Consider the following 14,989-nt stretch of genomic DNA (forward strand, 5'->3'; position numbering starts at 1 on the left):
TTCTTGTAAAACACACACATCACATCTACTATTCTTAATAAAATTTCGAACCACTCGACATTCTCACAATCCGATGACAATCAAAATAAACTTCAAATATAATAATTTTTTACATGAGCATCGATAAAATGATGTAGATCATATCCGACAGTTTTATTTTAATTTTTAAATTTAAAATTTTGAACAATTATAGTTTTAAAAAGTAGAGACATAATAAAAGCACAAAAAATAGAGACATTTAAAACCTCCTCTTCAAAGTATAATATATCTGTTAATTTTTTTAAAGGAAATACATTCAGGTGGACGAGTAGACACCTCTCTCACATTACAATTGATATATTGTTGGTTGGTGAGTTTTACTTTTTTACATTGCAAGTCTGATCCAGAACAAAACGTAAATGTCTCGCTTAAAGAAATGAAGAATAAATGTCATTGCACTGGCCGCTATTTGAAATACATACCCCTATTTTTTTTTAACAATTGATTTTGAACAGTTATAAATATTTAAGTGGGGTCCACAGTTGCTCATCCTTCTAATATATAGAACATGGGGGGCATGCCACCGCTGCGTAGAGAAGATGAATAAGACATCAGTTCTTCCACAGATTTATCACAAGAAAATAGGAGCCTGCTCATTCCAGGCTCATGAAGAAATGTAGTTGCATTTGAAATGGCGACTATGATAAATATGAGATTCTGGTGAAAAACTGATTAATTCTATTTATTTTATTTTAAAGATGGTAAAAATAAATAAAATTCGACTCTAACTGCGCCTGTTATAACTTTCCATATTTTTGACCAAGCTAACCATATAGCCTATCCATGTACAAGGAACAATCTTGGAAAAGGCAAATTACAAACTTTTCAGGTGGCCGAGCATATCCTGATTCAATTTGGTAGTCTGACCGTATCTCTCTGCATAATAAAACAGACTAACGCTTTCGTAAAAATAGCGCACGCAAAATTGTTTTATTGATGAATTTCCTAAAAGTGGCTGGCTGTTTCTGTTTTGTGATAAAACGGTTGAGTGATATCAGTAGCTAGGGGTGTACAAAAATACTGTCAACCCACCTGACCCGTCTGACCCGTCCGACCCGACCCGTATTTTACCGAGTTGAGATGTTACTGGGTCGGGTACGGGTTGAATTTTGACAAACCCGTTACTCTGGGTCGGATTATGAGTTTGCTCTTAATAATCCATTTATACCCGGACCCGGCCTCAAACCTACCCCTGACTGACTGGGCCTCACCATTTGGTAAAATCGTCAGATTCGATGAAAATTTGATTGAGTTTTCGTCACTGGTTCGGAAATAAAACGAAAGGGGATGCAAAAATGGGAAAGAAAGATTTGAACGGTGGGACCACGATATAAACCTTTAATTTCATTCCAAAGAAACGGATCAGATTCTTTATAATGGGTCAGAACTTTACTGTTCAAAATTAGACTGAACTTTAAAGAAAGAGGTGCGAGCAGGAGTAAAATTAATAAATGAGCCAAACTTCTATAAAACTAGCGTGGACTTGACTTCACCAATATCACTATAATCATGTTATTCAGATCCTTTGTTGCATACACTATGTGGCAATCATTAGGCATACATTCCCATTCTTATTTTTTGCTAGGTATTTATATATTGGTGCGTTCAGATATAGATTTTAAGAAAGCCGGGTGTTCTAGATGTCTGAAATATTGAAAACCAAGATTTAATGTTGCAGTATATGTCCAAGCTACAATATAATGATTAGATAAAAAAATTATTTTATCATTTTTAAAAATAATAACAAACAATTAGTTCAAAAATAACAAAAATAATAACAAACTATTTGTAGGGGTGTACAACGGGTGGGTCGATGATATTTTATTAAAATTTTCAATCAAAATTATAATCCGTTTAATCCGTCTAACACGCATAATCCGTAATAATCCGTATATAAAAAAATAGATGGATTGGGTTGGGTTATGGGTGGATCAAGTTAAGAATTTTTTTAACCCAGTGTAATCAAGTTGGATTCAAATTTTAATAAAATATCATCGACCCGTCCGTTGTACACCCCTATCAGTAGCCTATCTAGGTACATGTTTGTTGGCTTGTAGTCAAAACTTGCGTAAGCAAAGTAGATGGCGCAACGAAGAGTCAATACAATTGTCAATGAGGTGTTATATTTCAGAGATTGATTTGTTTTTGGTTGGTGGTAGGGGTGTAAACGGATCGGACACTGGTAAAATCATTTTTATTTTTTAGCTACGGATATGATACGGATCGGATATTAAATGAATACGGATTGAATATTTAATTTTTATAATGGTGAATAATATTTTTTTTTCGTAATATATATTAACTGTATGATATATATTTACTATTTGGATACAAATAATTTAAATTTAAAATTGTATTTGTATTCATATCAGCACAAATATTCGGATATCCGATCCGTTTGCACCCCCTAGTTGGTGCCTTGGTGGTGGTCTTGTATACGAGAAATTAGGTGTAGAAACATATACCAATAAGAGTAATAATAAGAAACAGGTGGTACGTATGGACCACTCGTGTTAATAAAAATACAAGACAGAGACTATAATGTAATGTATAATTGGTACTCCCTGTTTTGTTTTATTTATAATGTAATTAGTTGGCCGTTGGTGCTCTTTACGAAGGTTAATTAATTAGTCTGTCGGTACTATTACTCCTGTTCACACTTGAGGGATTGAATCCCTGTTTGTTTTGCCCATTATTCTATAATAGTTAATAAATCACATAATGCTAAAAGTGTTATTTAGAGTTTCACCTAAATGCTCTAGTGCAAATTTAGGCATGATTAATAATAATAAAAAAAAAATGTTTCATTGACTGCAATACTTAAAGCAGAAGAGGAAGAAAGATGGTTCTCAGTTCTCACGGATACAAAATGTCAAAATTTAACCTTTTAACCCAATTCTAATATCATTTTAGCTTGAACACAACGGTTGCTGAGCAAGCAGGTACCGCCCATAAGTCATATCGGCATGACATCAAATTGACAAAAACAAACAAAATATTATATACTTAAACTTATCGCCTACAAAATTTTAATATCATGCCCAACCATCTAACATTTGGTAGTGCTAAATAGAGGACTTCAAAGGATAATCAAAGTACTCCAAATAGAAAGGTCAACACGATAAAAAATCAATTGTTAAAAGGACTTCAAAAGGGTAATTAATAAATTCTGCCGCTAACATATTTTTTTTTGAGTAAAAGTTGGAGATCAAGTCACCCAACTATTTTTATTATTACAACAAAGACATTTAGGTTTCCAACTCATGACCTCTCAAGACCATGTATCTTTGCCACTAGACTAAAGACAAGCTCCACTGACATATCTTGTAATCTGGCCATAAATTATACATGGATAGAACTCAAATCAATAAAGCCATAAAGAGGGTATCCAAAGAACTTGCAAAGAGGTAAATCTGTAACTGTAAGTATGAGGAACACAATATCACCACGATCACAGCCCTCCGTCAAGCATCAAATAATAAAAAGATCAAGATTGATTAACCAAGCAATTAACGGTGTATTAGCCGTTGGACTTTCCAATTTAGAGAATAGCAAAAAATGTAATTATGAAAATTAGGTTTTAGTTCAGCTTTTGTAAAATTAAGAAAATAAATCAATCAAAATCAACTTTTTTCTTTCATCCAAACCACAATATAGACAATCAATATTACAACCACATATGAACAGAGCTACAATATACAATTGACCGTGACCTTCATTTTCTATAACTAGAATCCAATTGAAAATAATTATATTAGTAAAAAAAAAAAAAAAAAAAAACAACGATATAAAGAACTAAAAAATAAAAATTGAAGGAAAAAATCTAAACAAAAACTATACAAACTGAGAGATCAAAACTGGAAAAGATCTAAAAGAGTGTACAACCCATTAACAAACTGTTTGAATAGTAAGGGATGGAATTTTTTTATGCAATCGACACTTCAAATGCCTAATTTTTGCCTCAACCCTGGCCGTAAATCCTATTTTTGTTTCTTGCCGCGCCTTTGACCTCTCTCTCTTCCACATGTCATGATCCTCCAAGTCCTTTTTATAATACTTGATTTCCTGTATCACATGGTGATCCAATGGGTTGCATGCACGCTGATACGAGATGTGTGCCAAATACGGCAAATTACAAACTACTGCAATGAAAAGAGTAGATAACCAGTATACGGCTGAGGGACCTAACGCTTCTACCAGTAGTTGAAATGCGTAGCCAGATATCAATGGAGAGGCTGTGCCATAGGCAAGGAGGAACAGGTACCAGGATGCAATACTGCCCCAGACAAAGAGATGTTGAATCCAAGTGAAATGGGACATGGTGAGTGCAATTTGGATATTTACAGCCCAAATAATGCACGTGAACATGGCGGTACCTACAGCTGCCATGTCAGCAGTTTGACCGTCAGAACGGAAGGCAGACTCACTGGAGAAGATTGAAACGGAGAGGAAGTATAGCACCAGGGAGGAGTAGAGGCCATTGCCCATCCACCCGAGGATGCGGTACCAGTCAAAGAACAGGTTCTTTGTACCCTGTTGGTACAGGGCAGGAAACTGTGTACCAAAGACAAATAATTATGTTTTTGTTAAACTTCTGGGGTCATTTTTTGTTGACAAGTTTTGAAAGGATTAAGAACATAAAAATTCAATTTTGAGTACTTTAAAATAATATTTGTTAGCTAAAATTATTAGACCTTTATTCTAGGACACTTCTGCAGCTTTTTTTATAAAATTATAGTTCTAAATGTTAATGTTAGAACAATTGTGCTAATTCATGGTGAGCAAAACAAACATATGGTAATTCTGCACTGATTTCTTATTGAGATAGTTGGGATCCAGTTAACTATTTAGGTTTTTCTATTCCATTTATCATTTACTGGCATCCACAGGTAAGGGATGGTAAGGAAGACCTTTATAGAAGACATGCATCAAGGCATTACCTGTAAACAAACTTCTGATGAGACATCTTGCTCAAAAGCACCAAGAGATATTACTGGCAAAGATGTCAATACTACATTGAAGAGAAGCATGTACCAGTCATCATAGACTGATTGGCCAGAGAATCCCGTAAAAGCCTCAAAGTAGAATATTGTGAGGCCAAAGGCTATGTTCTTGTAGAAGAAGTAGCATATCTGTTTGTCATTCGAAAAAGCATTTTAGTACTAGAATTAAAGGAGCTCAATTCTGAGTAGTATGCACCCCACAAATGACAACAGTATATTTACTAAATCTATACCATTTGAGCAACTCTTTTGTAGCACCAGTGGCCATGTACAACAAGAAGCCGCTCTAGAAACCGAAATTGGGAAATAGCAAAGTCACTGGCCATGACAGCCTGTGTCAAAAAATAAATAAATATGTAGATAGACAGACAGGTTGATAATGAACAAAGAATTATTTACAAAGTAATGATAGTTTAGATGACAAGAATAGTTTGTAGTGTGCTTCAAACCTGCACATTTTAGGTAGGTTGGAATCTCTGCTGGGGCAACATGACTGGACTTAAAAAATTAGGAGAATTCAATACCAATTTGCACAGAATTTGCATCTTTGAACTCACAATTGAAGTTGAGACACGTTTGACTCAAAGTGATGTCAATGTACAGAACTGGTTATTGCATCTTTTGTTTAAATTGTATTGATTTTCTAATTTCTCTCAACCAGCAAATGTGACAACCAAGATCCCCATTTTCAGAGACAGATGTAGAGGATTATCTTTACCTGCATTCCTTCCACACCACTTATACCCACGCCAATATCAGCCTCTTGAATCATTCCCACATCATTTGCACCATCTCCTACTGCTAATGTTGTCTTACCTGTACCTTCCTTCACAAGCCTTGTCACCTGAGTGAAAAAGAAACAATAAATTGAATAAAATGAAGTAAAAAAGTAGCATAAGCTCAAAAGTTAACATGCAGCTACCAAAAAGATAGTAAAGCATCTTTCTTAATCAAGCTTTTGCTCCTCTTCTGTATAATAAACCAAACCAGCGAAAGAGCAAAAACTGTATTTTAGTTAATACTAAAATTAACTAGATTCAAGTCTTATAAATGAGAAAGGTTTTTATTGATTGAATGATACCAGAGCCTTCTGTTTGGGGGACACACGGCAGCAGATGACAGAGGCACAGTTGACAGCGAGTTCAAGAAATCGAGCCTTCAAGTCATCCTGGAGGGTATGTGTCAAAGCCTTCCCGTCTATAATTAAAGCAAAGGCGGCATGCGGGTCCCGCTCAAGCTTGACCATCTGGATGGCATTGGAAATCTGGAGGGAGATGTTCTCCTTCACTGCCTGCTCAGACAAAAACAAAACCTAACACCTCTTAAAGTTTCCTTGTTTGTTTCTTTGCAAGTCTGCTCAGCCTACCTACATACTCTTAGGCGAAGCCCTGTTGTGGAAGTGTGGTTGATTTTTTTTCTTTTGGCAATGGAAGATATTTAAATAGTACAGTATCATAGCAGGAAAAATATTTTACTCAATCAAATACAAGTAACAGGGAACCAGTTCTGAACCTTGTCTACCTTTCTGCCCGATTTGCCCTTACATTTCTTATGTTTTGCATTTTCTTTGGTTATTGGAAATTTGGTTAGTTGGTGTCTAATTGGGCACATGATCCATGATACTATATTATACAAATTTTAAAAATCCAATTTTTATGGTACATCCAACTCTTATGGTACATATATTTGCAAATATTATTCAAATTCAAATTCAAATTATAGATTTATACCAACTAATTAGATAGAGCGTGTATCAGATTAGAGTCAATTTAAAATTTCAATAGGCCATTCATCATAAAGACATTAAAACACTATTGTTCAAAATTTTAAATTGGTTGATGGAAGGATTAAAATCTTTTAAATTGAACTAGACTCAATAAACACCCTATCTAAATAATTGAGAACATATCTACAATTTTAATTTTTTAATTTGAATAGTATATATGTAGCATAAGAATTGGATAAACCATAAAAGTTGGATTACGCTAAATTTACCCATAATTTTAATGATTTATCTTTTGTTTTGTTTTTCATATTTTTCTGTAATGGATAGGAGCCAGGGTTTGTTTGGTCCGTTTAGATAATAATGAATAGAACTGAACTGGTGAACGATACCAAAATAAACACTCTGGTGCTAGAGTGATAATCCATGGCTGCACAACAATAGTCAAAATGAATTTTTCCTTTGCTCATTTGTAAGGAAATTGATGCAAAGAGAAACAGAAGTCCCTTATTGGTAACGTAACTAGGAATTCACCGAAGGATGGAACATATGGATTCCACCTCTTCTTGCAATAACTTCAAAAAATAGAGAAGTACACAAATTTGCACCTGTTTAGCATTTGGTTGTGTAGGATCGCTGGGTGCTGCAGATAGACAGATTTGTTTCATGCCTTGCCTAAGCAAGCTGCAAGCATATCTGGAACAGACAAAATGCCACCAGACAGTTAAAAGAATATCGTTATTTAAATCTCACAAGACCAAAATTTAGTACAAAATGTCTTACGATACTCCCATAGTTAAGTTCATTAGCAAAATGAGATTAACAAAAATCGTCTCTTTCACTGATAAAAGATACTACGGGACACTTGCAAGATGGAAGTGTGGTTGAGACTATATACTCGATATTATGACCCCAGACTACCAGGTTGTACAATTTTGCCGATCAATCTTTATATTTGAATTTTAAAGTACCCGATGTTAATCGCGGTTTCCATCTTATCACCCGTCAGAACCCAGATCTTGAGACCAGCTTGAGCCAACTTATCTATGCACTGTGGCACCTAAAAAGACAACAAAAAGGTTTATCTTAAAGGGAATATCTGATAACTGGTTTTATAATGTACACTGAGTAAACAGCTGGCACTACAGGACTCAATTCCAATGTAAGGTTGCATTCTGGCATCAAACAATAACTTGAGTCTATGCAGTGCTTGATATTCAGTTGAATATCGTTTTTCTAAAAATATTAAATAAAGAGAAAATCATAGAAAAACATTGTACCATTGAGGTTCTATATCTCCAATTGAATATTGGAATTTGGCCAACATTGAAATTTTTGACTAAAAGTATACTTTAAAGACCATTAAAGCCATTACTTACTCCTCTTTGCAATTTATCCTCTACAGCTGTAGCCCCCACCAGAATTAATTCCTTCTCCATCAACTCGGCGACGCGCTCGAGCTGCACATCTCTATCGGCCCCTATTGAAGTTTTAGCTTTAACAAACTCAGCATTCCAAGCTAAATATTCAGATTCCTCCAATACTCTATAGGAAAGTGCCAAAGTACGTAGACCTGCCTCCCCGTACTCGCTCAAATGCCTTGTAGTGTCCACCTCAAATGTTCTCCCAGTTTTGGAGAGCCTCTCAAATATGATACTGTTCATTTTTCACACAGAAAAGCTGTGTTATGCAATGTATATATTTTGTAAAATTTAGGAATCAGCAGTAGAAGATATGTACCTGTCAGCTCCTTTGCATAGGAGAAGAATTTGGCCAGATTCGTCTCGCACAATCACTGACATTCTCTTTCTTTTGCTATTGAATTCTAACAAATTCAGAACTTTGAACTCCCTGAATTAAAATACAGAGATAATTAAATTATGCAAAGTTATACCACGTTTATATCCCATAATATATCTCTGATTTCTGATCTTCATTTCTAAAGGACATCTGTACCGTAGTTGGCATCAATCCATACCAAAGGAATTAGACACTAGCCTTTATTAACAGAAATAGCTAAATCTAAGAAAGTGAGCAAAAGTATAACAAAAGATTTCAGAAACAGGAATTTAAAGAGAGCAAACCAAAAAGAAATATAGGTCTGGTAATACTGAAAAACATTTTTCTCTATAGAGGTGGTTGACGTACCTTTCCACGGGATCATCAGCAGGAGAGTATCTCTCTCTGACAAACACGCTCGACTGTGTCCTCTTGCAAAACTCAAACCCGAACTCTCTAGCAGCCACTAAGAATGCACCCTCATCAGGTGACTCAGCTTCATAGGTGAATACCCCCGTCTCCTCATTCAACTCAGGTATAGCCGTGTGGCACAAAGCAAGGATCCTAAAGAACATCAAGATCTTACCTGAGTTTGGCTCATGTGTCCAGCTCCCATTCATTAATCTATCATCCTCAAAGTTAAACCCCTTTATAGCAGACTTTTTAACCCTCTCAAAGACTGGGGTTGTGGGAGTGGCCGGTTCAATCTCAATTTCAGATGTACCTGCCAGAGCACATCTTTTTAGTCCATGTATCCATTGGGCGTCTTTGTACGTGAGTTTGTGCTAGTGTACATAGAGCAAGTCTATCTGTTATATATTGTATTCTAGTACATATAACTAGCTTTCTGCAATAAGTACCCATATTTTACTGTACTCACAAGCTAAACCCACATTCATCAGGCTTCCAACTTAACATGCAATGTTGGGTTATGTGAAACAAAGAAAACAATTGGTTGAAATAATTTTAAGCCAAGTTCAAGATGACCAAGATTGCTACAAAGTAGAAGTGTAGGAGCATTCATCAGAAAAAAAAAAGAAGGTAAAATTGTCCAGTTTTGGATTCAATGTACTATCTATTGCACGACAGTTAGCACTGCTGTATCTGTAACTGCAAGTAAAGAAAAGGCATATTTGGTCTTAAGAGTAAAAACGTCAGCGAATTTCAGTTACAAAGAACAAAAAATGTTAAAGGTTCTGTGCATAAGATCATCACATTTATATGAATGAGAACCCTATTGGGAATTAACCTTGGCAAGTGCACAACATAATAAAATATGCTTCTCTAAAAGCTTACCAAAGTCACTCTCTGATGACATATGCTTTGCAGCCGCAATTTCAACCTCAGTTGAACCCACTCCATAAGAGACACCTGCAATTGAGCACTTCAAGAAGTCCATCTGGTTACACGTTAGTGTACCAGTTTTGTCTGACAAGATGGTGTGTACCTGCCCAAGCTCCTCATTCAAATTTGAGGTACGGGCTTGTGCTGGGATACCAGTTTCCTCATCATACATGTGTAGATCTTGGTTTATGAACATGGCTTGTAGAACCTTCACCAGCTCAGTAGAGACATATAGTGAGATTGGTATGAGGTATCCATAAAGAATCAAGGCCGTGATTAAATGGAAAAGTCCTGAGAGAGCCGACTTTTTTGGGTTGTACATATCGTTAGTGTTTTCTGGATCGGGTTCCAAAAACCACCAGTCCGGCATATAATACTTCGTGTTTACAGCAAAACCAATTGAGCTAATCAGAGATATCAACACAAGGACACTGAACAATACATAAATAACCTTATCCATCTTTTTCTCTATACGACTCCTCTTTGATGGTGAGTCTGTTGAATTTTGCATCACCTTAGTATCATGCCCCGTAAAAATCACCACGCCATAAATGTACTGGGTATTTCTCAATTTCGAGTCCCGCAAAAGAATTTGGTTTGGGTCGAGTGCATAGACTTGCTGCTCATATTCAAAATTACCCACAAAAGAGTACAAACTTGAATTTGGGTCCTCACAGCGAATTATCCCTCTAAATTCCTTGAATGCTTCATCTTCATCTAATGGTAAGGTCACCTCTAGCGACCTTTTAACCTTTAAATTTGTTTCACCATCTAAATTCATGGTCTCTACATAGCAAATACCGTCTTCATAACTAGAAGATAACAGAAGCAAATCGGCTGGGAAGAACTGATCCTTTTCAACCTTGACTAAATCTCCAACCCGTAATTTTTGCCAATGCGTGTACCCAAAAAGCCCCTCTGATTTGTGAACAGCAACCTTGCGGCTGTTCACCTTCATGTCCTGTATGAACCTCCTCCAATCCTCTAGTGCCTCTTTTGCCATGGAGAGGCCAACCACAAAGGCAAGAGGTGCGATCATACTCACAGCTGAGAAAGGTGCAACAGGTGTAAGAGACAAAATCGCAGCCAGTAAAAAATACAAATTCGCAACTCGCCTAAATTGTTCAAAAATGGCTTTGGGAAGGAAGGTAATGACGTTGTATTTGGTGGTGGAGATGTAATTAGAGTGGTATTTGAGGGGCATTTTGCGGTGGAGATGGGGCTGGTTGCAATGCACCACACGGGAGAAACCGGGCCCACCCAAGGAGGCATTGCCTGTGTCCGACGGATCGAGCCGGGCGCTCGGCCGGAGGCAAGAGAAGGTGTAGAGCTTGCTCCACCTCAGGCGATCCCTCTTCCTGCTTCCGGTTCTCGCCATTTCAAGATTACGGTCTCAGTTTTGGATCATTGTGTAAATTTGGAGCTTTGTTTCTTGTTTTTTGTTTTTTTCAGTTTGAGGAGCGCCTCGAATTGTTGAGAGAGCAAGTTAGGATGAGATTAGATCAATTCAAAGTTGGTGGGAAAATATAAAAAATAATGAAGGAAACTTTGTTTACACTTTTTTATGCTAGCTAGATGAAAGGAAGAAAAGAGATATTTTATTAAATTGAGATGATCAGGATTTTTTTTCCCCCGGTGATTTGATATTAGGTGTGAAGAAAGGGAAGTTTTATAAAATATTATTTTCTTTTTACAAAATTGAATCAAAATATTTTTCCTTCTAAATTTTTTTAATTAGATGCTCTCATGAGTCATGACTCATGTCGATTCCATTAACTTAATTTTCACCACCTGGCCTTCATTTTTCCATCACCTTACAATTTCCATGTCATTTTTTTTTCATATTTCTAAAATTTGAATTTTCAATAATCATAATATTTTTTTTTATAATTGTTTACCTTTCATATTGAAATGAATTTAGGTTCAAAATTATTTTCATCATAGGTCATCTATATGTGATATTAAGAAAAGTAAAAGCCATTTAATTTAAGTAATAAGTAGTTCCATATATCTTTACTGTGTTAAATTTAATATTTTTTTCTTGATAAATTATAGGATGATTGATTAGTATCATGTAATTCGAATATCAAGAATAATAAAATTTAAAATGTATAGAATACTTAACTTGTTAAAACCTGAAAAGTAATATAATTTGTCATGATTAAAAACCAATATGCCAATCGTCGGAATATTCCAAAAGAAAATGCAATATTGCTTGATAGGATCGACTATAATAAGCAAAAAATGTATTATATAAATAAAGTAAATATCATCTGTTTTGAAATGCAATATATAAATGTCAATTTGAAATCAACTGAATGGACTTTCAGGATACAAATTGGGGCAGAGTTTCTCCCTTTCAAAGTTAAGGATATTTAAGAAAATTACCAACTACTAATTTATTTAATCAATTAATTAATCGTAAGGTGAGATGTGGTAAAAAGTTCATGCCTTTATTTCAGCGACCGAAGCCATTGAAAAAAGTAAACAGTATTATGTAATTCTATTAGCTTGACGTGGCACATCTGGATTCGTCGAGAAAAGTAATTGGTGTTTCAAGAGTACAGTGGATCACTAATTCACTGGGGAGTGGGGACCGTATCATATGGAGATCCAATGTAGCTATAGGCCTGTATCCTTCTGTACTGTACAATGCCTGGAGATGGATAATATCAAACTGCTTATAACCTTTGGTCTTCTGTGACATCAATTGTAGTAGTACGCTACATTGCTCTTGCTCCTGTGCAAGTACCGTGTCTTCCGACAAAGATCAATAAATGTACTCCATAAACGAGGATTGTTGGAAGTTGCAACAAAGGAAAGGAAAAGAAAATAACGGATTCATGAAAATGAAAATAATAATTCTAATTTGTTTTTTTTTTAAGAAAAAAAAAGAAACTTGTATAGTAACTTTACTATATAATATGCGACCAGCAACTTTTAGGGCCAACATGTGTGCCTTTAAATTTTCTCTTTTTAAAAGCTCGAAAAAGTGTAAACATTTTTCTTTGTTAATGAAATTATTAGCAACGTTAAACCGACTAATTTAAAAAATAAAAAACTCGAACATACCATATACAACTAAACAAGCATCGGACATTTGGAAAAAAAAAATGAAATAAAATAGTTGATTATGCATTATTGTAAACAATAATACGAAAGGTAGTTAGTTGACCGGCATTATTTTTGTTTGCATGTGCATCTTGTAATTAGTATGACTTTAGTTGTCAAGTGTGCATTTGACTTTGGTAAGTTGCATTTCTTTTTAATCAAGTATTTTTTTTCTATTTTTTTTATTAGACATGGGAGACATGACGAAATGTTATCTTTTCTTCAATGGTATCTGATTAACTATATATATATTTTTTTATCTCTTTTGGACAGTTGGATTAATTTTTATTATTTTCATTCAAATTGGATACTAATTGAATATGAATTATGTTTGGCTTTTAATTTCATCTATATCTACAAAAATATGTTATTATATGTGAGGATAAAAATATTTTTTATTGTATATACCGCCGCGAATACTCTTGTCAACAATAGTGATATTTTCGAGAATAACAAGTTCTATTAACTTACCTTCGGCAATAGTCACTTTTTTTATATTTTCACAAACATGTGTATGGCTATGTACAAGAAGAAAAAAGTATTGTAACTCCTCTAAGGTATTCAAAATGTTAGATTGGTCACAATCATTAATCGTTCATTTAAATTAACAGTCGAGATTTTTGCCACAAACATACTAGACAACAGTAACTAGTTATATGATAATATTTTAACTTTTTTCAGAATACTCATCACGATTTCATTTTCATCCGTTTATTTTCGATAACTTGCGAAATTTCACATCTAAATTAAATCAGAGTTGGGGTCAAAATTACCAAATTGATGAAATTTGAAATAAAGAACTAGAAACTCAATTGTTCAAAATTTTCAAATGAGTTAGATGTCATTATATAATAATCTAAGTATTCCAACAAGAGAAAAGGTAACGTTCCCCGGCTACAGTCTCCCTAAAATCCCTGTGTATAAAAGCCTTCCCTTTTTAGCTTAGTTCTGACGCGCTTTCAACTGCCACAACTGCCATAATTTCAAGTACAATATGTATGTTCACAGGATAATATGTATATGTTCACGGGATACTATGTGTATATTCACAGAAGGTGGTCCTCAACAGCTGTCACGCGTTTTTAATAGCTTTCACACGTTTTCATCTAGGACCACGCAGTTTCATCTGCAGAACATCCATTGAACTTGTTTATAAGATTGTTTTCATAGTATTACATAATCTAATGAACTTGTTTATAGAATTAGTGTAACAAGTCCCGAAATTTTCAAAAGACTGAGAGCCGGGTACTGTTAGCTGCTTCCTTCCAACAATGTGATTGGAAATAAATTTGAGCAATTAACGACTTTAATTAATATCAACCCTCAAATAGAAATTAGTTTGTTCAAACAAAACAGTTAACGAAATTAAGTAGGTTAATTTGTGAGTAAATCTCTATGGTAAGTTTTGATTGGATCATATTGAACATCCATATCATCAACAACTTCGATCAACATTACCAATAGCAGTGCAATCAAATAATGATGTGTGAAAAAGAAAAAGAGTTGGTGAGCCTGCAAGCAACATCATGGGCAAATCGTATTATATATGCACCGTTAGATTAAAAAAGGCTGGCCCATGCTAAAGCACATAAAATCTTAGAGCTTCTTCGTTACAACAACACAAAATAAGTTTCTAAATAAATAACTGTTAATCACTTTTTAGAAATTAAAAGTTCAAAAATTTTAAGTCTTATATTTCTAAAATTAATTTTAGAGTTTCTATAAAACCACATTAGCAATAAATTAAAAATAAGAAATAGTTTGAACCAATTATTTGATTAGCATGAAATTTATAAACAGTTTCTTAATAAAAAAAATTTCTGTATAGTTTCTAAATAAACAACTCTCCCATATCTCTCAAAATAAATTAAAAAATACCACATCATATTAAAAACTCTAATAATACTAAGAATATCATATTAAAAACTCTAATAATACTAAGAATATAGATGCTCTACTGTACTATGTGTAATAAAATGTTATTCAATGC

General features: G+C 34.5%; 1 protein-coding gene across 2 annotated transcripts; it reads right to left on the reverse strand.

Moving 5' to 3' along the window:
* Window positions 1-3,654: 3,654 nt before the first annotated feature.
* Window positions 3,655-11,405, reverse strand: LOC144571411 (putative phospholipid-transporting ATPase 4). 2 transcript variants are annotated; one of them, XM_078320694.1, is made up of 11 exons: window positions 9,841-11,405; window positions 8,914-9,268; window positions 8,506-8,616; window positions 8,145-8,421; window positions 7,737-7,825; window positions 7,374-7,461; window positions 6,124-6,333; window positions 5,761-5,886; window positions 5,276-5,374; window positions 4,980-5,171; window positions 3,655-4,593 (listed from the first exon to the last, which is right to left on the reverse strand). In XM_078320694.1, exons 1-11 carry the CDS (start codon window positions 11,264-11,266, stop codon window positions 3,928-3,930), a joined length of 3,639 nt encoding a protein of 1,212 aa, XP_078176820.1. In that variant the 5' UTR covers window positions 11,267-11,405; the 3' UTR covers window positions 3,655-3,927. The 2 variants fall into 2 exon arrangements, with proteins under 2 accessions (XP_078176820.1, XP_078176819.1); XM_078320693.1 differs by having other exon boundaries at window positions 6,124-6,354.
* Between the last annotated feature and the right edge of the window lie 3,584 nt (window positions 11,406-14,989).

This window comes from Carex rostrata, chromosome 19 (genome assembly GCF_964058835.1).
Source record: "Carex rostrata chromosome 19, lpCarRost1.2, whole genome shotgun sequence".
NCBI classification, from domain to species: domain Eukaryota; kingdom Viridiplantae; phylum Streptophyta; class Magnoliopsida; order Poales; family Cyperaceae; genus Carex; species Carex rostrata.

Bases quoted from the DNA above. Each gene is read 5' to 3' on its own strand.
- LOC144571411 (XM_078320693.1), bottom strand. From the start codon at position 11,266: ATGGCGAGAACCGGAAGCAGGAAGAGGGATCGCCTGAGGTGGAGCAAG. The intron at 5,172-5,275 runs GTATAGATTTAG...AATGACAAACAG, and splicing joins ACAAAAGAGTTGCTCAAATG to ATATGCTACTTCTTCTACAA. The intron at 4,594-4,979 runs GTAATGCCTTGA...TTTGGTACACAG, and splicing joins CATCAGAAGTTTGTTTACAG to TTTCCTGCCCTGTACCAACA.